The sequence below is a fragment of the Mytilus edulis genome, chromosome 2 (genome assembly GCF_963676685.1).
Source record: "Mytilus edulis chromosome 2, xbMytEdul2.2, whole genome shotgun sequence".
NCBI classification, from domain to species: Eukaryota; Metazoa; Mollusca; class Bivalvia; order Mytilida; family Mytilidae; genus Mytilus; species Mytilus edulis.
Genome location: NC_092345.1, coordinates 100,774,523 through 100,797,149, shown reverse-complemented (window position 1 = coordinate 100,797,149; position 22,627 = coordinate 100,774,523). Strand labels below are relative to the sequence as shown.

Here is a 22,627-nt window from a genome sequence, read left to right as displayed (position 1 = left end):
ATTAACTTAAAATTATTATTTTTTCTCACTTTCAACACTCGTGTCCAGCAAATAACCCGTGTAGGGCCCCATTACCTGCTGCTTTGCATATATACGAAACTAACGAGGTTAAAGTAACAGTGTTACATCACTGTGCAATCAGTAAATACTGCATATTAAAGGCAGTTCATTACACATTTATTGTATCAAATGATTATAAACTGTGTAGCATTGTTCAACAGTTTGTTTTAATCAAAGCGTATCAATATAATTTGTACATCCGGGTCATAGAAACAAATCTATTTTTAGAACAATTTTATTTTCGTATCACAGGTAAAGGAAAAGTCGGTACATAAATAAACTAAAACTAAATGTGTTCATAAACTTTATTGAAAGAATAAACAATGAAATAAAATGCATGACACTAGACAAATAACTTTTATTAGAATAAATAATCATTCATGTTATAAGTGGATTATGGACGTTCATCTTTCTTCAGGATTTCCTTTACTGATCTACTAGTCTATCGATGTTATTTGTCTCCGTATTTTGGCATTTCGGATATAAGCATACTCCGCTTTATTGCATAATTTCATCTGACAAATAGGCTATGCAAATAACCGGAATGTACTGTATTTAAATGATAATTATTTGAAAAAGACTCACTTCAACATTGCTAATAAGACAAACAACTTATGATTATTTCTAGTTTTTATTAGTTGACTTGGCTATTCTGCAAAAAGAATACATGTTTTTATAAAAAAAATATCCTACATATTATTTATGATATGCTAATTAATCCCGCTGCAAATGTTTGCACCTGTCCTAAGTCAGGAATCTGATGTACAGTAGTTGTCGTTTGTTTATGTAATATATACGTGTTTCTCGTTTCTCGTTTTGTTTATATAGATTAGACCGTTAATTTTCCCGTTTGAATGGTTTTACACTAGTAATTTTGGGGCCCTTTATAGCTTGTTGTTCGGTGTGAGCCAAGGCTCCGTGTTGAAGGCTGTACTTTAACCTATAATGGTTTACTTTTTAAATTGTTATTTGTATGGAGAGTTGTCTCATTGGCACTCACACCACATCTTCCTATATCTATAAAAGGGTAAGTCTGCATTGTCTGTAACCTAGTAATCCTAAATTTATTATATTCTTAGATTTTAAATAAAACAATGAGAAAATAAACTATTTGTTTCTGTACTAATAAAATATCAAATTAAACACCTAATTATAGCAATATCTAAACGTTCATGGATTAACACAGAAAATTGCTTACTAAGAATTAACATATTTGTGTGCGCTTAACACTTCCCTTAATATGGGACAGGAGTGTAACAGAACAACATATAAACAAGGTATAAAAATCTGCTGAAAATTGCTAAACTCATCAGATCTATACAAGATCAAAAACGACTAACAAACAAGAAAGTACTAATCTGAGAGATAACTACTGAAAGTTAGAATAAAGCCCAAAACAAGTAAACAAATATATCAATTATTTGTACTGTTTATTTTTCAGACCCCAGTCAGCTTCAGTTTTAGCAGTTGCCTGTCAATCTTGTGTGTTAATATGGCATGTAGAACCTACATCTTTAGCTACTAGGTAAACCTGTTATCATTAATAGTTGTGATGTATTAACTAATTGTTCAGGATAAAGTATGTCATTTAATACATTTTACCTTCCACAGCTGTGAAACATGAAATACAAATGTTTATTTTTGAAAACACTTATTTTGAGACCACAGACTGAACTTAACATAACCATGGAATTGATATATTATATATATTTTATTTTGACTGGATTTAAATATTTTTTCAGACCCTCAACAAGTTCAGTACAGGTTTTACAACAAAATAGTCATACTCCAGTAACATGTCTAGCCTGGGATCCTAATGGTAGAATTCTCCTGTCATCGTCCCCTGTGGATACTGCTATCATGGTTTGTACATAGTTACAGTTGTTAGCCCACTACAATTACTACATATCTCATTACAGTAACCCTTTGTTTAAATATTCAGAGATTTTTATCCAACTGTAATCTCATTAATTATGCACATTTAATATTCAGAATGTTGAAATCATGGATACCAATAGGAAAGAATATGTGATGAAATGTTACATAAATATGATAACATGTTATAATGTTTACTATGATATCAGAATGCAAAATTCAGGTTTGGATTAATGCTATCATTTCACATTTTTACCACAAATAAAAACTTCAATTTACAATAGATAATTTGTGGGATATTAGATTAATAAAGTGACATAGTATACAGAATTAATTTACTTGTATTTATTTAGATAGTATAGACCATTGTCATCAGTAACTTGTAGCAAGTATCTTCAAATAGTAGTTTCTATCATTATTCCTTTATAAAAAAATTGCAGGCATGGGATGTTGCTATGGAAACATGTACACCGTTAAGACGTGTAGGAGGTGGTGGTGTATCTTTACTGAAATGGTCACCAGATGGCAGTAAAGTCTTTTCAGCCACACCATCACATTTGTTTAGGTATGTAAAGCATATACTTAAAGGGAAAACAAGATGAAACGTTCTATGTATCTTCTGGAAAAAATAGAATGATGTGCAAATTGTTGAAACCACATTTAAGATGATTGTACATATTGGGGAAAGTGTTATTTTTAGAAAAGTTTTGTATTCACATTTAAATAAAACCAATATTTTTTTCTACCATATTTAGAAAACTATTTTGGGCTTAAAGTGACAGTTATGAAATAGCTTGTTTTAGATCTTTTCATTACAATTAAAATATCAGCAATTTTATATCATTCCATTCATTTTTAAATGATATTAACACAATTTGGCATGTTAGCAAGTTAATACGTTTATACGTTTATTCTCCACTGCTCCTTATATAATGACTTGAGAGAATCTACTTTTAATGATATATTTTCGGGCAATGAACTATTAAATATGACAAACGATGAAAAAATTATCTTTTTGATGACAAACTATCCTAGAAAGCTGGCTAAGTATACAGTGAAAGCGTTCCGGCATAGACGTGAAGTGTTATATACATGAACAGTTTGATAAACATTAAATTGCAATTCCAGTTGACAGTATTGATTGTATTTGACTGTAATATGAAAATGTAAAAAGGTTACTCCATGGTCAATCTGAATATTTCCAGTTTCTTTATTATAAATATTAATTTATGATGCATTCAACTTGACATTTACCAAATCGATCTTCTAATAACTTCATTTTTTTTTATATAAGTTTGAATTTTTCATTATTAATTAATTTTGCATTCAACTTGACATTTATTTTATATATAAGTTTGAATTTTTCAGTATTAATTAATTATTTTGAAATTTAGCTTAATCTTACCTTTTATTAATTTGTTTGAAATCCGTGATAAAAGAATTACGTTTTATGATTTGAAAGTGACTTATAGACCCAATGGGTCGGGTGTATTTTATTGTGTATGTAATATATTTGTACTTTACTGAAATGTGATTACACATGTCACTATAATAAACATTTACTTACTTACTTACTTACTTCATATGATTTAAGAATTAAATTTTGATTTCTTTATATGAACCACTTAAATCACAAAATTATGACCTATAATTTGTTCAATGATTATGTTTAATATGGTTCAAATAATAACAAAGAATAGGTTTTAATTTATAAATATTTTATTATTTACAGTTCTGTTACTTCGAGTTTTAACAGTTGAAACACAGTTTTAAACACTACAATAAAAATAAACAATTTATTCTGAGCCAGCCCATATTGACAATTTTGCTCCAAAGCATACATGTCAACCTCTGACAATGGGAAATCATGTCATGACATGACATGATATGTCAAAAAGCGTGTGAAAACGTGTGACGTAGATGCGGACTTGTTAATATGAATGTGGTAATGTTCATAATTTCATACAAATTTGTGAATATAAAAGACAATATATTTTACTGTGAACTTTTATTGTATTAAACAGTGGTCTTTTATGTTGCTTTTAAAGCACCACCACTAGGCACATATTCAAAACAACTGCCAGTTTCAAGTTTAGTTACATTTATTTGATAACAGCACACAATACAAATGTAACATAGTCAAGTTCTGATCAGAATTCAGTTTCAATTTCTTTATAATTGAAAAGGCTCTCCCACAGTAGGAATTGATATTTGACTGAATTAGCTTCATCAAGATTTGAAAGAATGTCATAATACTTTTTTTTTTGGCAATGTAAGATGTCATCTATTATCTCTGCCATTGCTCCCATTGCTATTGCCTGGTTGAAACTGGGTAGTTCATCAGAAGAAAGCTGTTACTATGAGAGCTGATCCAACAGTTCTGTGAAATTTTTATCCACATGGCCTGTAGAAATCTGTTGCTGTGTTGGCTAGATTTGAAACTGAAATTGAAAAAGAAAAATGTTTTATTAATTTGATTTCCATTAGATAAACATGTTAAATGCTAATTCAAATAGCTAAATTGTATTTCTCCTCTCACATGTATTGGTTTTTTTATCATTGCAACATAGAATGCACAAATTATGCGTTACTTGTCACTCGATCATTTAAACTCGAACTCCAAAATATAATTTATAAGTCTTGAATCTTGACATCGTTTTGGCTTAACAATTGGCACTTTAGACGACGATACAGGCTCTGAAAATGACCTCTTTCTGTGCACATTTCCCCTATTAAGTGAATTTGAAAGAAAGTCACAAAATCGTTAAAACTAATCACAAACTACTTACCTTTTACTATTTGTCCATATAGAAAAATAAACAAACAATTACTTCGAATTTTTCAGTATTAATCGCCGAATAAGGAAAAAAAACAGAGAATAGCGATATCACTAACGACCCAAAAATGAAAAGAACAAAAAAGCGTGTAATTGCGTGTAAAGTGGTGAAGAGCGTGTACACGCCATGTGACAAAATCCTCGCGTGTAAACCGTTGAAAAAGCGTGTATTACACGTGAATATCATGTCACTTGACATGTATGCTCCAAAGTTTTTGTGATCATAATTGATGTGAATTAATTTTTATGTTGCAAAAATCTTAACTGAGTTCATTTATATATATATACAGAGTATGGGAGACAACAAAATGGAGTTGTGAAGTATGGACAAAATGTACAGGAAGATGTAAGGTTAGTAAATCAGTGGTATTATTCCATATTGATATAATTTTATGTAAAAATGAAGATGTGACATGATTGCCATTAAGACAACCCTCCAATAGACACTATGACAGAAATTAACAGCTGTAGCCAGATTGAGGTCATGGTACAGCCTTCAAAATGAAGCCGTACCGGCTCAAGCGAAAAAATCAATCACCTTGAGATGATAAACATAATCTATAATAATAAGTTTGGCTGTATTTTATATGCCCCATTTATGGGCATTATCTCTTTTGGCTGTGCGTCCGTCCATCCTTTCCTTGGTTCATCCATTCATCTGTCTGTCCCACTTCAAGTTAAAAGTTTTTGGTAGAAGTATTTTTTGATGAAGTTGAATTCCAACCAGCTTGAAACTTAGTACACATGTTTCTTATGATATGATCTTTCTAATTTAACTGCCAAATTAGAGATTTCCTCCCATTTTCACTGTCCACTGAACAGAGCAAATGATAGTATAGATGGGGCATCCATGTACTGGGGACACATTCTTGTTCTCTTTTGTATTATTGTCATATCTGGGTCTTATATATCTTACTTATTGTGTATGGCAAGTTTTTTTTCTCACTATTTTTAAACGATCTGTAATTGAGATATAAAGGTATATGATTTTTCAATTCATTTCCAAATAAGACAGCTTGTTGGAGTCCAGATGGAAGAATTTTGCTGTTTGCCACCGAAAATGAACCAATCATATATTCCTTGTCATTTTCTACTGCACAAGATGAAAAAAAGGCTGTAATTGGTGGATCACATTCAGCTATAGCTGCTGTGGACATATCAGAAGTCACATTACAAGGAGCTGATGGCAAAGATTTTAAGTATGAATAATCCAATAATCTTAAACTTTTCTGAAATGTTCCCAAAGTTGAGTCAATGTCAATACTATAGGTATGTTTTGTCGTCCCTGACAATGATATGATTGTATAAAGGTCATGTTATATTCTTATATGCAGGATTATTTAATATTATTTATATCAGTCATAGTACTTCAGTGTATCCCAAACTCTGTCTGTCAAAAAGTCTCAGTCAGACAGAAATGTTCAGAATTATAGTTGAAAATGTAGTAAAAAAAGGTCAAATTTCTTTTTTGATCATACAAACCCTAAAATTGTTTGGCACAGACTGGTATGCACTTTTTCTTGTTTTATCTAGCAGTTGATGGAAGAAAAGTTATGGTGTATTTAATCATAACAAAAATCACTATATGTACTAAATTAGAAGCTAAAGTAAAGGCAAAGGACATCATGGCTATTGCTGTTCTTCATCTCAAAGTTACCTTACATTTCTAGATTGTTTTTATTTTCATGTATATATCCCTCTCTGTTTACAATAACTGGTTTTGATGATACAGTTGTTTGTTTAAACAGGATCTACACACTATATCCCAGTACTTCTGGTGCTCTACTAGCTTACTGGTTAACCAAACAAATTGCCACCCTTTTTTTCCTGTACAGCAGTTACTGTATAAATCTAAGATATATATTTACAGTTTCCTCTGCTTACCAAAGAAAAGAAAAGAAAGTTACAATGCATTTAGGCATATCTATAAATGTCTTCGTTGATCTTTTTATTTTAGGAAAATTGCATTTATGTTGATAGCTAAATTTTAAATTTTCTGTTCAATTTTAAATTCACAATTTTATATATATTGACTTCTTTATAGATTTATTAACATTTTTTCTCCTTACTGTAAACAATTCAGAACTTGGCATATTTAATAGTCCAGTATTATAAATATATATATGTGTCTGTTTTAGAACAGGAGGTTTAGTACATAGCATGGTTTGGGACCAGACAGGTGAAAGATTAGCAGTATTACTTCAGGGTATGTGCTTTCCTTAGAAGAATGATAAAGGGGGAATTTGAAAATTGGCAATTAAAATAAGCATCCATCTGTCAATACAAATATTTTCATCACTTTTCTTAGGTACAAGCTTACAAGCTTAACATGTGTCACAGCTTGACTATGTGAGGGATTTAAGGAACTTTAAAATACCTCTTTTCTATTTTCAGAACTTGGAAATTTTTCAATGTGCTAATAAACTTAAAAAATTTCATCAAATATTTCTGAACAGAAATTCTTCATATGGTAAACAGATTGGTAATGATGATGTGTAACACATAGGTGCTTTACCAGGCTATAAGACACCTACTTCTGTGCTTTATTATGGCCCTGCAATGAAGTTGTCAGTGCCATATAGTTTTACCCTTGTCCGAAATTCCAAAATTCTGTCATTCCAAAATTAGGAAATTCCGTAATGCCTAAATTCCGTCATTCCGCAACAAACAATTATACAGAGTTTTTTCTAAATGCCTTCAGATAATGGGCTGATTTTTGGTATGTAAGTTAACCATGATGAGTTACAGATCAAGTGTAAGTTTTGTTCCTTTTTTGCTAATTTTTGCCGAAATTACTGGCTTTGGACTTTGATAAATTGATGAAAATCACAGTTATACAGACTTTTTTTTTTTAGACTCTTTCAGATATTGGGCTGATTTTTGGTATGTGCTTTAACCATGGTGAGTTACAGATCAAGTAATGTTTGGTTATACTCCACTAATTTTTGCCAAAATTACGGGCTTTAGACTTTATTTAATTGTTGAAAGTCACAGTTATACAGACTTTTTTTCTAAACGCCTTCAGATATTGGGCTTATTTTTGGTATGTGAGTTAATCGTGATGAGTTACAGATCAGGTTTAAGTTTCGTTCCACTCCGCTAATTTTTGGCGAAATATAGAGCTTTGGATTTCGATAAGTTGTTGAAAATCACAGTTATACAGACTTTCAGATAATGGGATGATTTTTGGCATGTGAGTTAACCAAGATGACTTACAGATCAAGTTTATGTTTTGTTCCGCTCAGCTAATTTTCGCCGAAATTACAAGCTATGAACTTTGAAAAATTGTTGGAAATCACAGTTATACAGACTTTTTTTCTAAACTCTTTCAGATATTGGGCTGATTTTTGGTATGTGAGTTACAGGTCAAGTTTAAGTTTCGTTCTGCTCCGCTATTTTTTGCCAAAATTAAGGGTTTTCAACTTTGAAAATTGTTGAAAATCACAGTTATACAGACTTTTTTTCTATACGCCTCCAGATTTTGAGATGATTTTTGATATGTGAGACTACCATCATGTTTGTGTCCACATATATTATTGAAATTGCAGATTTTTCAACTTTTTAAGACGGGGCCATTCGTGTCGCTTTGACACATCTAGTTTATACTTTGTATTATTAGGTAATGGGGTAATCTTAGTGTGGCTGTGCGTTCATTTTTTGTTTGCATTACTTCCCTTGGACAGATGTAATATTTATATTGACAATAACCATTGATACACTGATTAATTATTGTGATTCAGTGATAAATATTAAATTTCTGTGTTAGATTTTATCAATTTCTCAGTTACCATATGTAATTGATTGACTATGATATATAGTTTGTAGAGTTATTGTAAGGTGTACATGTCTATTTGATATGTGTCACTTGACATTTAACTCATTTAAATGATCACTTTATGAAGTGATTGTCCGTTTCTTAATAACTGTTAAACTCAGAATAATGTTGATGAAGATATCCTTTTGAATATTTTGAACAAAAACCTTTTATAGACGTTGAAAACTAATGTTGTTTGATGTTATGAAAATTGCCCTAATTTTGTCCTATTTATCATGATGCAAAGAAAATGTACCACAGGCTTATGTTTTATTATAGATAATGGTGGACATATAAAGAGACAGATTGTATTGTTCAGAACAAAAGTTGATCTGGTGCTGGAAATAACTCCATGGTGAGTACTATGAAAGTAATTCCATTGTGAGTACAAGGGGAAATAACTTTCTGGGGAGTACAAGGAAAGTAGTTTCATTGTGAGTTTAAGGGGAAATAACTTTCTGGTGAGTACAAGGGGAAATAACTCCATAGTGAGTACACAGAAAGTATTCCATTATGAGTACAAGGGGAAATAACTTTCTGGTGTGTACAAGGGGAAATAACTCCATGATGAGTACACAGAAAGTATTCCATTATGAGTACAAGGGGAAATAACTTTCTGGTGTGTACAAGGGAAAATAACTCCATGATGAGTACAAAGAAAGTAATTCCATTTTGAGTACAAGGGGAAATAACTATGGCCAGTACAAAGAAAAGAGTACAATGGTTAGCACAAGGGGAAATAACTTTTTAGTGAGTACAAGGGAAGTAAATTCATTGTGTACAGCTGAAATAACTTTATGGAGAGTATAAAGAAAAGAGTTCAATGGTTAGGTCAACGGGGAAATAACTTTTTTAATGAGTACAAGGGTGTAACTAAGTTAATTAAATGCCAGGATTTTGATTAAGTAAACATTAAATGCAGTTGAAGTTTTATAAACATGATAAATATCTGAAATACATGTGAAACTCTTGAGATTAAATAACCAACAGGAATAAACTTAAATGATTTATAAAAAGATAGTTAAGTAGTTATCAAAAGTACCAGGATTATAATTTAGTACGCCAGACGCGCGTTTCGTCTACAGTGACGCTTATATCAAAATATTTATAAAGCCAAACAAGTACAAAGTTGAAGAGTTTTGAGGATTCAAAATTTCAAAAAGTTGTGCCAAATACGGCTAAGGTAATCTATGCCTGGGATAAGAAAATGCTTAGTTTTACGAATAATTCAAAGTTTTGTAAACAGGAAATTTATAAAAATGACCACATTATTGATATTCATGTCAACACCAAAGTGTTGACTACTGGGGGGGTGATACCCTCGGGGATGAAACGTCCACCAGCAGTGGCATCAACCCCATGGTGTAAATAGTTATCAAAAGTACCAGGATTATGATTTAGTACGCCAGACGCGCGTTTCGTCTACATAAGACTCATCAGTGACGCTCATATCAAAATATTTATAAAGCCAAACAAGTACAAAGCTGAAGAGCATTGAGGATCCCAAATTCCAAAAAGTTGTGCCAAATACGGCTAAGGTAATCTATGCCTCGTACAGGTATTTTTTATTTAGAATTTTAAAAGTGGCCTATCAATGCCTCCATTTACCTTGCATGAGGATCAATTTATAATGTCATAAGTATATTTGATGTTATATTAAGGATATATTGCTTACATTTTGAAATCTTTTACAACTAAAAACCATACATGTTATAACCAAATTTCTTAAAAGTAGTAAGTAATAGACTAGTAGTTAGTTTTGTTTTAGAATCAAGAGTTACAGGGAAAATGCTATTTCTAGGAGTAATCTCAAATACAATTCCAAGGAAAATAAAACGCCTTAATTTAAATTAAAAACTGAATGAACTAGACACAAGAAACCTAGTTCACTTAAAAACGTTTTCAGTTCTAAAAATTCAAAAAATTATTGTAATCAAACTGCATTGAAATATATTTTTGTATTTACTGAGTAAAGATTAATGAAAATTGCAAAAGAAATATTGTTCATTTATTCTTGTACTAAAATCCTTTTTATCAAGACTAAATATATACATATATATATCTTTACAGTGGATTTGTACAAGGAGAACCAACAGCTATTCCACATCATATATCATTTCAACCTAAATATGACAATGGTGCTGTTCTGTCTGTGGTAAGTATAAATATTAGGGATGTCAAGGAGTACTTGAGTAATAGTGTATCGCTCGGTAGTAACGAGTATCTATTACCAAAAATGTTTCTGATAGAATGCTGTTGCTTTCGTACGTATATTGAGAGCACCTCCCAGGACATTACATATTATTCAAAATAAATCAAATAAGAATATTTGTTTAACTGTTATTTAAAATTCCTCAAAATGGAGGCATATGTAGGATATATATGAACAAGAATATTTATCCAAGGGTGAGTCTTTAAGCTAATCTTAGTCACTCCCCCACCTCTCTACCTTCATATATTTTCATCAGCAGGACTGTTAATTACCAAACAAATTCTAGAAATCGCTACGTCCAAGAAAAAGTTCATAAGATAATATTTTTTAGATAAAAACAAATTCGTTGTACCATGTATTGACCCTCAGAAATTGATTAATGGCATCAGTATCAAAATTTATAATTATCACCCCTTTGTTGATCCTTACATGGGCTTTTTTAATGGTTTCCAAGTACTTTTGTTTGAGTAATATTCTTTGTAAAGATATTATTAAATTACTTGATTAGATAAATACCAGTTTACATAATTAGTACAATAGTAAATTGGGCTATTAATTATCATGGTATAAAACTCTTTGGACTATTATCTAGTCCTAGAAAATAATGTTGAGGGTTTTTACAATCATAAGACCTATAATACATAAAATGGTATAATTTTGTGTTTCCTTTTTGTTAATGTTCTTCAGAGCGAGTACTCGAGTATAGCTCTGTAAATCCAATGAGTAATTGGTAAATCTTCACAGAATTGACATCTGTAATAAATATACATCATTTGGTCACTTATCATTGGCAATCATACCCCAACTCCTTATATATGTTATATATTGTTTACTGTAGAAACATTAATTTTTCGTGGGGTTAAATTTCGTGGTTTTGTCTCTCTGTAAGATTTCATGGGGATTTAATTTTGTGGTTTCCTTAAACTGGAAGTGGTTTTATATGGAAGTTAAGTTTTCGTGGGGGTTTTAATTTGGTGGATATATTCTTTCCACGAAATAAACGAAATTAAATCCTCCACGAAAATTTCTGCTTTTACAGTATTTATTTGTGGATTTAGCTTAAGTTTATTTTTGTAGTATTTTAAGTTTGGAATATTTTTTAAAAATTCACAATAAATTAAAAGAGAGGTTCATGTAATGTTATCATGTATTACTCAGTATTGGTACGTTATGCAGTTATATTATAGTGATATATATATTAAAAAAGTGTTTTTATAATAATCCTGTATTATGTTAAAAAAATTACTGTATCAGGATACAATACAAAATTAATATGAAAACACCCAATTAATGACATCTTAATTAACCTATAACCTCCAAAAGCTAATCAAGGACACATGACACCTGCACAAAGACCCATTCAAGATTAACATACATTAATTGGTTAATTTTTATTTAAGAAATAATTCACGGAAGCCATAGATTTATTTACACATGGTCTGGGTTGTCATATATACAAATCTATCCTGATCGTTAGAGAGGGATAAAATTAATGAATATCACTGCCCTGGCCTTGTGTAAATTTACAATAAATTTATGGCTTCCATGAATTATTTCCATTCTGATAAAACAAATAGGGTCATTAAAAACTGAAGCGAGGGTGGCTTTGCCATGTGTGTTGCTGTTCTTTTTTACTCCCTATAAAACAAAAACTTTCTTATACATCTGTAGCTTGCTTGAAATATTTCGTAAATAACCACTGGAAAGAGATGTTCTTAATTCTGTTCATTTTCAAACGCAACATTTGCCATTTTTAGTATACATGTTTTTCTCGTAAGCTAATGTCAAATCCAAAATTGATATTTCGTATCTAAGAAACTGCCATGTTGACTTGCTGAAATCAGTAAATATGTGAATAATACGATAGAAAATAAACTAAACACCTACCTCAAACATTCATTTTTTTCATCACTTGGCGTTCGTCGTCCGTCATCCGTCGTCATTGTCGTTGTTAACTTTTTATACGACCGCAAAAATTTTAATTTTTCGTCGTATATTGCTATCACGTTGGCGTCGTCATCTGCGTCATCGTCGTTTTGCGTCGTTGTCGTCCGAATACTTGTAGTTTTCGCACTCTAACTTAAGTAAAAGTGAATATAAATCGATGAAATTTTGACACAAGGTTAATGACCACAAAAGGAAGGTTGGGATTGATTTTGGGAGTTTTGGTCCCAACATTTTAGGAATTAGGGGCCAAAAAGGGCCCAAATAAGCATTTTTTTTGGTTTTCGCACTATAACTTTAGTTTAAGTGAATAGAAATCTATGAAATTTTGACACAAGGTTTATGACCACAAAAGGAAGGTTGGTATTGATTTTGGGAGTTTTGGTTCCAACACTTTAGGAATTAGGGGCCAAAAAAGGGCCCAAATAAGCATTATTCTTGCACAATAACTTTAGTAATTATGTAAATAGAAATCAGTGAAATTTAAACACAAGGTTTATGACCACAAAAGGAAGGTTGGGATTGATTTTGGGAGTTTTGGTCCCAACATTTTAGGAATTAGGGGCCAAAAAGGGCCCAAATAAGCATTTTTTTGGTTTTCGCACTATAACTTTAGTTTAAGTGAATAGAAATCTATGAAATTTTGACACAAGGTTTATGACCACAAAAGGAAGGTTGGTATTGATTTTGGGAGTTTTGGTTCCAACACTTTAGGAATTAGGGGCCAAAAAAGGGCCCAAATAAGCATTATTCTTGCACAATAACTTTAGTAATTAAGTAAATAGAAATCAGTGAAATTTAAACACAAGGTTTATGACCACAAAAGGAAGGTTGGGATTGATTTAGGGAGTTGAGGTCCCAACAGTTTAGGAATTAGGGGCCCAAATAAGCATTATTCTTGGTTTTCACACCATAACTTAAGTATAAGTAAATAGAAATCTATGAAATTTAAACACAAGGTTTATGACCATAAAAGGAAGGTTGGGTTTGATTTTGGGAGTTTTGGTCCCAACAGTTTAGGAATATGGGGCCCAAAGGGTCCAAAATTGAACTTTGTTTGATTTCATCAAAAATTGAATAATTGGGGTTCTTTGATATGCTAAATCTAACTGTGTTTGTAGATTTTTAATTTTTGGTCCCGTTTTCAAATTGGTCTACATTATGGTCCAAAGGGTCCAAAATTAAACTTACTTTGATTTTAACAAATTTTGAATCCTTGGGGTTCTTTAATATGTTGAATCTAAAAATGTACTTAGATTTTTGATTATTGGCCCAGTTTTCAAGTTGGTCCAAATCGGGGTCCAAAATTAAACTTTGTTTGATTTCATCAAAAATTGAATAATTGGGGTTCTTAGATATGCCAAATCTAACTGTGTATGTAGATTCTTAATTTTTGGTCCCGTTTTCAAATTGGTCTACATTAAAGTCCAAAGGGTCCAAAATTAAACTAAATTTGATTTTAACAAAAATTGAATTCTTGGCCTTTTTTAGCTCACCTGGCCCGAAGGGCCAAGTGAGCTTTTCCCATCACTTTGCGTCCGGCGTCCGTCGTCCGTCATCGTCGTCGTCCGTCGTCGTTAACTTTTACAAAAATCTTCTCCTCTGAAACTACTGGGCCAAATTAAACCAAACTTGGCCACAATCATCATAGGGGTATTTAGTTTTAAAAATGTGTATCGTGACCCGGCCAACCAACCAAGATGGCCGCCATGGCTTAAAATAGAACATAGGGGTAAAATGCAGTTTTTGGGTTATAACTCAAAAACCAAAGCATTTAGAGCAAATCTGAAATAGGTAAAATTGTTCATCAGGTCAAGATCTATCTGCCCTGAAATTTTCAGATGAATCTAACAACCCGTTGTTGGGTTGCTGCCCCTGAATTGATAATTTTAAGGAAATTTTGCTGTTTTTGGTTATTATCTTGAATATTATTATAGATAGAGATAAACTGTAAACAGCAATAATGTTAAGCAAAGTAAGATCTACAAATAAGTCAACATGACCAAAATGGTCAGTTCACCACTTTAGGAGTTATTGCCCTTTATAGTCAATTTTTAACCATTTTTCGTAAATCTTAGTAATCTTTTAGAAAAATCTTCTTCTCTGAAACTACTGGGCCAAATTTAACCAAACTTGGCCATAATCATCATTGGGATATCTAGTTAAAAAAATGTGTCCGGTGACCCGGCCAACCAACCAAGATGGCCACCATGGCTAAAAATAGAACATAGGGGTAAAATGCAGTTTTTGGCTTATAACTCAAAAACCAAAGCATTTAGAGCAAATCTGACATGGTGTAAATTGTTAATCAGGTCAAGATCTATCTGCCCTGAAATTTTCAGATGAATCGGACATTCCGTTGTTGGGTTACTGCCCCTGAAATGGTAATTTTAAGGAAATTTTGCTGTTTTTGGTTATTATCTTGAATATTATTATAGATAGAGATAAACTGTAAACAGCAATAATGTTCAGCAAAGTAAGATCTACAAATAAGTCAACATGACCAAAATGGTCAGTTGACCACTTTAGGAGTTATTGCCCTTTATAGTCAATTTTTAACCATTTTTCGTAAATATTAGTAATCTTTTAGAAAAATCTTCTCCTCTGAAACTACTGGGCCAGATTTAACCAAACTTAGCCATAATTGGGGTATCTAGTTAAAAAAATGTGTCCGGTAACTCGGCCAACAAACCAAGATGGCCGCCATGGCTAAAAATTGAACATAGGGGTAAAATGCAGTTTTTGGCTTATAACTCAAAAACCAAACCATTAAGAGCAAATATGACAGGAAGTAAAATCGTTGATCAGGTCACGATCTATCTGCCCTGTAATTTTCAGATGAATCGGATAATCGGTTGTTAGGTTGCTGCCCCTGAATTGGTAATTTTGAGGAAATTTTGCTGCTTTTTTTGTTATCTTGAATATTATTATAGATAGAGATAAACTGTAAACAGCAATAATGTACAGCAAAGTAAGAACTAAAAATAAGTCACTATGACTAAAATAGTCAATTGACCCCCTAAGGAGTTATTGCCCTTCATAGTCAATTTTTAACAATTTTCTTAAAATTTGAAGATTTTCAATAACATTTTCCACAGAAAGTACTGTTATAGATAGAGATAATTGTAAGCAGCAAGAATGTTTAGTAAAGTCAGATCTACAAACACATCACCATCACCAAAACACAATTTTGTCATGAATCCATCTGTGTCCATTGTTTAATATTCACACACCAAGGTGAGCGACACAGGCTCTTTAGAGCCTCTAGTTGATATGCTGAATCCAAACATGTACTTAGATTTTTGTTTATGGGCCCAGTTTTCAAGTTGGTTCAAATCAGGATCCAAAATTATCATATTAAGTACATGTATTGTGCAATAGCAAGAAATTTTCACTTGCACAGTATTCAGCGATAGCAAGAAATCTTCAATTGCACAGTATTGTGCAATAGCAAGAAATTTTCAATTGCTCAGTATTGCGCAATAGCAAGAAATCTTTAATTGCACAGTATTGTGCAATAGCAAATATTTTCAATTGCACAGTAGCCAGAAATATCTAATTGCACAATATTGTGCAATAGCAAGAAATTTTCAATTGATTGGAGTTATCTTTCTTTGTCCAGAATAGTAGTTGAGTCAACTTAAATCATTGTTTTATACAATATACAATGTATATTCACTTTTACTACCAACCAATAAATTAAAACAATCTTTACCATTCAGTGATAACAAGCACCTTTTGTTACATTTTAATATTTTATGATGTATTTAAATGAGTAGTTATTGTTGCAAACTCCATTAGAAATTTGAATTGAGATCAGTTTTGGAAAAAGGGAAAGGGGGATGTGAACAAAAAATGGGGGGTTGGGGGGGGGGGGGTTAAATTTTTCTCATTTCAGATTTCATAAATAAAAAGAAAATTTCTTCAAACATTTTTTTGAGAGGATTGATATTCAACAGCATAGTGAATTGCTCAAAGGCAAAAAAAAATTTAAGTTCATTAGACCACATTCATTCTGTGTCAGAAACCTATGCTGTGTCAACTATTTAATCACAATCCAAATTTAGAGCTATATCCAGCATGAATGTTGTGCCCCAACCGTTCAGGGTTCAACTTCTGCGGTAGTATAAAGCTGCGCCCTGCTGAGCATCTGGTTACATTTTGAACTTTGTCTAGCGAACCACTGAATGGAATGAAATCAAACATGGCATGAATGTTCCTTATGAGGTGCTGACCAAGTGTTGTTACTTTGTAGCCGATCCATCATCCAAGATGGCCGCCAGCGGGGGACTTAGTTTAACATAGGACCCTACGGGAAATGCATACACATGACTTCTTTAAGAAAACCACTGAATGGAATGAAATTCATTGATGCGATTAGAATAAAAAAGCTTAATAATAATTTAAAATCATTTTATCACAATATCAAGCATTAATAATACATTACAATCAAAAATAAAATATTGAAGATGCTCATAAATAAATAATTTTTAAATTTATAATATAAATCATGAAGCATGAAAACTCATTTGTATATACCATGTATACATTACTAAATATATTTTTTTCTAAAATATTTAAAAAAAAATTGATGTTCATATCTGTGTAAAATCTATGGTTTAAATATCCTGCCATGCGATAAAAATAGTGTTTATGTAAAAGTACGTACATCATAAAAAAGACAATACCAAAAGTTGTTTGATACGAATTTCAAAAGGACACATGATTTAAAATTTGCAATTGTTACAAAACCAATTTTTGCCTTTGGAAGTTGTTTTAACCTAGCACAAGATAAATGTTGCCACTCCAAACAGGAACTACACATTACACTGGCCTCCTTTGAATCTTCATCATGTGTGCATATGTTGCATATGTAGATAGGGTTCTTTTTCTTCTCTCTATATACGCTCTTAATACATGTAATAGCTTCCCATGCATCTTTGTGACAATATAAAAAAGAAGATGTGGTATGATTGCCAATGTGACAACTATCCACAAAAGACCAAAATGACACAGACATTAATAACTATAGGTCACCGTACGGTACTGCCTTCAACAATGAGCAAAGCCCATACCGCATAGTCAGCTATAATAGGTCCCGATAAGACAATGTAAAACAATTATAAACCAGTCTAATAAAAGGAATCTGATTCTTTTGGAACTTTTCTTATGAAAAGGTACACAATTGCTTTTTCGGGTACGCTTTTTTGGAAGATCGATGACAGTTTGTGTCAAACCTTTTGGCCTTCCACGTTTCTTCATATTTGGTGGAAGTAATATATGCGAAACATGCGTCCACAACAGCTGGAATCCAGTAGGTGTGCTTCTTGTTGAGTGGTATCTCGTTCTTCTTCTTGGAGAAACTAGTTTTTGTGAATTTTTCGAATATATGAACATTATCAGTATCATTTTTGTCGAGCCTGCAACTTTTGTTGCAGAAAGCTCGACATAGGGATAGTGATCCGGCGGCGGCGGCGGCAGTGTTAGTTAACTTCTTAAAAGCTTTATATTTTAGAAGATGGAAGACCTGGATGCTTCATACTTTGTATATAGATGCCTCATGTTACGAAGTTTCCGTCAGTCACATGTCCAATGTCCTTGACCTCGTTTTCATGGTTCATTGACCACTTGAAAAAAAAGTTCAATTTTTTGTAATGTTGAATTCTCTCTTATTATAAGTAATAGGATAACTATATTTCATATGTGCGTACCTTGCAAGGTCCTTATGTCTATCAGACAGTTTTCACTTGACCTCGACCTCATTTCATCGATCAGTGAACAAGGTTAAGTTTTGATGGTCAAGTCCATATCTCAGATACTATAAGCAATAGGGCTAGTATATTCGGTGTATGGAAGTACTGTAAGGTGTACATGTCCAACTGGCAGGTGTCATCTGACCTTGACCTCATTTTCATGGTTCAGTGGTTATAGTTAAATTTTTGTGTTTTGGTCTGTTTTTCTCATATTATATGCAATAGGTCTACTATATTTTTTGTATGGAATGATTGTAAGGTGTACATGTCTTGCGGGCAGATGTCATGTGACCTTGACCTCATTTTCATATGGTTCAGTGGTCAATGTTAAGTTTTTGAGTTTTGGTCTTTTTATCTAATACTATATGCTATAGGTCAACTATATTTGGTGTATGGAAATATTTTATGATCTTTATGTCAGTCGCACAGGTTTTATTTGACCGTGACCTCATTTTCACGGTTTATTGCACTGTGTTAAGTTTTTGTGTTTTGGTCTATTTTTCTTAAACTATAAGTAATAGGTCAACTATATATGTTGTATAGAAGCATTGTTAGCTGTACATGTCTGCCTGGCATGGTTCATCTGACCTTGACCTCATTTTCAAGGTTCATTGGTCTTTGTTTAGTTATCTTGGTTAATGTTAAGTTTATGTGACAGTTGTTATAAAGCTTAACTTTATACTTAGGACTATCAACATAATATCAATGATTAGTATAGAAGGCGAGACATTTCAGCGTGTGCACTCTTGTCTTTATTGTCACCAGTAGCTTCGGATACAAGACTAGCCATTTGCTGTAACAAACAATCTGACACTGCTTCAGCAACAACAAAAATTTCGTTATTAACTTCATTTAGTTTGAGAATATGCCTACATGGGAGAAGCATACTTTGATGAAACATACAAGAGCAACTTTTTGAATCGACTCTCACTTGGCCTTGGCTTGTTGTAGCTGTCCATATAATTTCTCTATCATCACTCTCTTTCTGTTCCAGTTTTACTTCAGACCTGAGTGAAAACTGTTTCAGGATATATGCCCAAGCATATGGTGTCACCAACTCTTGATATTTATATTCAGGTGAATCATTGGAGAATGCTGAAACCATCCTCTTTTGAAATATACCACTTGTCTTGAGGTCTTGTTCTGTTCGCAAAGAATTTAACACTGATATTGTTTGCCTTAAATTACTGGATAATAAAGGCTTTTCCCCCTAGAGAAGAATCCCATTTTGAAAAAAAATGGCTTAAAATTATCCCCAAAAAGACAACGTTTTTCCAAACAGTGCAGTCAAGTAGTAATTGTGCATGAATACAAACTGAAAAACACTCATTTAAACATTTTTCATGCCTAAAAATGACTATATGTACAGATTTGAGGGTCTATTTAAGTATCGTCACTTTTTTATTCTCTACTAATCACATCAATGAACAGTTTTATTCAGTGCTGGCTAAATAGCAAATTTGCTATTTTGCCGGTGCCAGTCAAATAGCAAATTTGCTATTTAGCCGGTGCCGGTCAAATAGAAAATTTGCTATTTAGCGGGTGCCGGTCAAATAGCCACTGCCTTCTAAGTTGTGGAGAAACAAGTATTTGAAATCCCCCTGGTGCCAATGATAGCTTTCATTAATGTTTTTTTTTCAGTGCATTTTAATTTTAATACACATTTTTTGGTTGATGCCCTGTAGGAGAGATGACCAATCAGAGACTTAGTTATTTTATGATCCAGTATATATGTTGCCTCAATTAATTACATGTAGTGTTTTATCACTCACAACTCCTCTGAAACTTAGACCTGTTAGGATAGTTTTTCTCTGCATACAAGTTAGCTGTGTATTTTGTCAATTTCAAGGAATCCTCAGTCATTGTCAGTTAATAAAATATGTATAAATTCTTAATGTTACATGACCTTATAAACACTGGGAAGTCCAAGGTTAAAAATTGCATTGATAAAGGTAAATTATTGACAAATAGTAACTAAAAATCCCCCTGGAAATTTTTAAAAGTTTGAAGGTATGAAATACTTGTTATAAATAAATCGAAAATAACGATTAAATTATGCCATTAAAATCCTATATCTGAACAAAATATATATCAAATTGCTCATTGGTGAGAAAATCATGTTATAAAATTAAAAAGATATAAAAGCTTTATCTATAAATCAACATTTTACTCTGATGTACATTATATTACTTCCTGGTCTGCAAACATTTGAAATAAAAGTCAGGACAATATCAATTTACATAAGATATATATATAGTAGATTGTGTAGCTTTCAGATCAGCTATGTATTGTCTATAGTGAAAGATGCCATCACATAAAATTTTAATATATTCATAAACACCTAATCATGTGACAATTTTTAAGATTGATGTTCTTCTGTATAAAAATATAGCTGTTAGATATTGGTGTACAAGAATATAGCTGTTATATAGGGGTTCCATTCTAAACATAGAGGATCTGAAAGGTACACCATCTACTTGTCACTATACATCGTGTATTATGTCACAACCCTAGACAAAAGGCAAAAAGCTTTGCCAAGACTAATTTGCAGATCTATTAAACATTGTGCTAAATTTGAGACAATATATATATAAATTAAAAACCAATTGTTCAGAGAACAATTGAAGGTCACCACTAACAATATATTTTAATGTGAAAATATTAAAAATGCTGTTAATATGTCAGTTCCTATGGCTTTATGATGTCTAAATGTGAATTTGGAGAAAAGGTCAAAATCTAGAATGTCCAATTATCCTATGACCTTGACCTCAATTTCAAGGTCATAAACTAAGGATTTCAAATCAAAAGACACTAGTTACTTAATATGTATGGTTTATCAGTAATATCACTTTACGCATAATTCTAAATATAAGAGGGGCGAAAACTCCCATTTATTGTCAGCACACCCTTTTAACCAAAATTTATGAGTTACGACATGTCGCAACTAACAATTTAGTAAAAAAAAATTGTCCGTATCTTATAAAGTTAATGAAATGAGTGAAAATAAGCCAAAATCAAAATTTAGAATATGACCTTGAGCTTGACCTAATTTTTTTGAACCAAGGATCTTAAATCAAAAGACCCTAGGTCTCTATTACTTATGGTTTACCAGTTAGAAATATACATCACCTTTATCATATACAAAAGGGGAAATAACTCTCATTTGGAGCATTCATATTGCTTTGGTCAAAATAGGACAAATCATGCGAAGGATACAACGAGCAATTTTATAAAATAAATTTGTCGTAATCTTTTACGGTTGCGAAGGAGTAGTGGACACAAGGAAAACAGTGTTTGGGGAGATAACTCCTACAAAGAAAAGTATTCGGTTACGCAGGGTAAATTTCAAAAGCGCTTAAATTGTTCGATATCATATACCAAATATCTAAGTGACATATTGCGAAACAAATATTTATCGCAAGAACAAAATTAGATGGAAGAAAGAAAAAAAAATCAGAAGAAAAACAATAGGTCTTTCCACAGAAAAGTGGAAAGACCCAATTATAGTGTTATCATTTTTTTTTTGGTCACATGTTTAGCCATATAAATACCACATATGAAGAACTTGCATTTGTATTATGCAACGAAATAGTGCCCTAGGGATACATGATATCAAATTTTAAATATATCAGTATATATATATTAGTTAATTTTTTACTATTTATGAAATAAGCAATCACATATGTCTATTACAGATATGGTCTACAGGTAACCTTACATACATCCCTTTATACTTTGTTCCAAGCAGAGATGTAGAGTTTCATCAGTTCCAACACACATCAACAAATATGAATGGACATATTCTTTCACCATTGCAGTCTTGATGATTTAATCCGAACTTTCTTTTGTACATTTTTGTCTGAAGTGCTAACATTTTTGTAAACATACATGAAGCAATATACTTTACATTTTCAGTGTTTACTCTATGTTATTGTTTTGTAAAAAAAGCCCATATAAAGAAGACCACGCATAACATTTGCAACAATAATTAGGGTGAGCTTATTGCTTGTGTATCAAAAGTTATATTACTTAATTGTACTACACAAGTACTACTGCTGTTTATTTTACCACTCTGACATGGTAAACATGACATGATCCTCACTATTTTTATCTAAGTCTTATTACAAAGTTAC

The 22,627-nt window shown here is 32.0% G+C and overlaps 1 protein-coding gene across 1 annotated transcript in view; it reads left to right on the top strand.

The window, feature by feature from the left end:
• LOC139513716 (aladin-like) overlaps positions 1 to 22,413 on the top strand; it is a 33,927-nt gene extending 11,514 nt beyond the window's left edge. Inside the window, exons 8-16 of the mRNA XM_071302463.1 lie at positions 1,502 to 1,585; positions 1,803 to 1,923; positions 2,376 to 2,500; positions 5,062 to 5,122; positions 5,783 to 5,970; positions 6,910 to 6,977; positions 8,865 to 8,940; positions 10,656 to 10,740; positions 22,190 to 22,413. Coding sequence (XP_071158564.1) covers positions 1,502 to 1,585; positions 1,803 to 1,923; positions 2,376 to 2,500; positions 5,062 to 5,122; positions 5,783 to 5,970; positions 6,910 to 6,977; positions 8,865 to 8,940; positions 10,656 to 10,740; positions 22,190 to 22,318 — 937 coding nt within the window. The 3' untranslated portion in view covers positions 22,319 to 22,413. The remainder of the gene's footprint in view (positions 1 to 1,501; positions 1,586 to 1,802; positions 1,924 to 2,375; positions 2,501 to 5,061; positions 5,123 to 5,782; positions 5,971 to 6,909; positions 6,978 to 8,864; positions 8,941 to 10,655; positions 10,741 to 22,189) is intronic.
• The last annotated feature ends 214 nt before the right edge of the window (positions 22,414 to 22,627 follow it).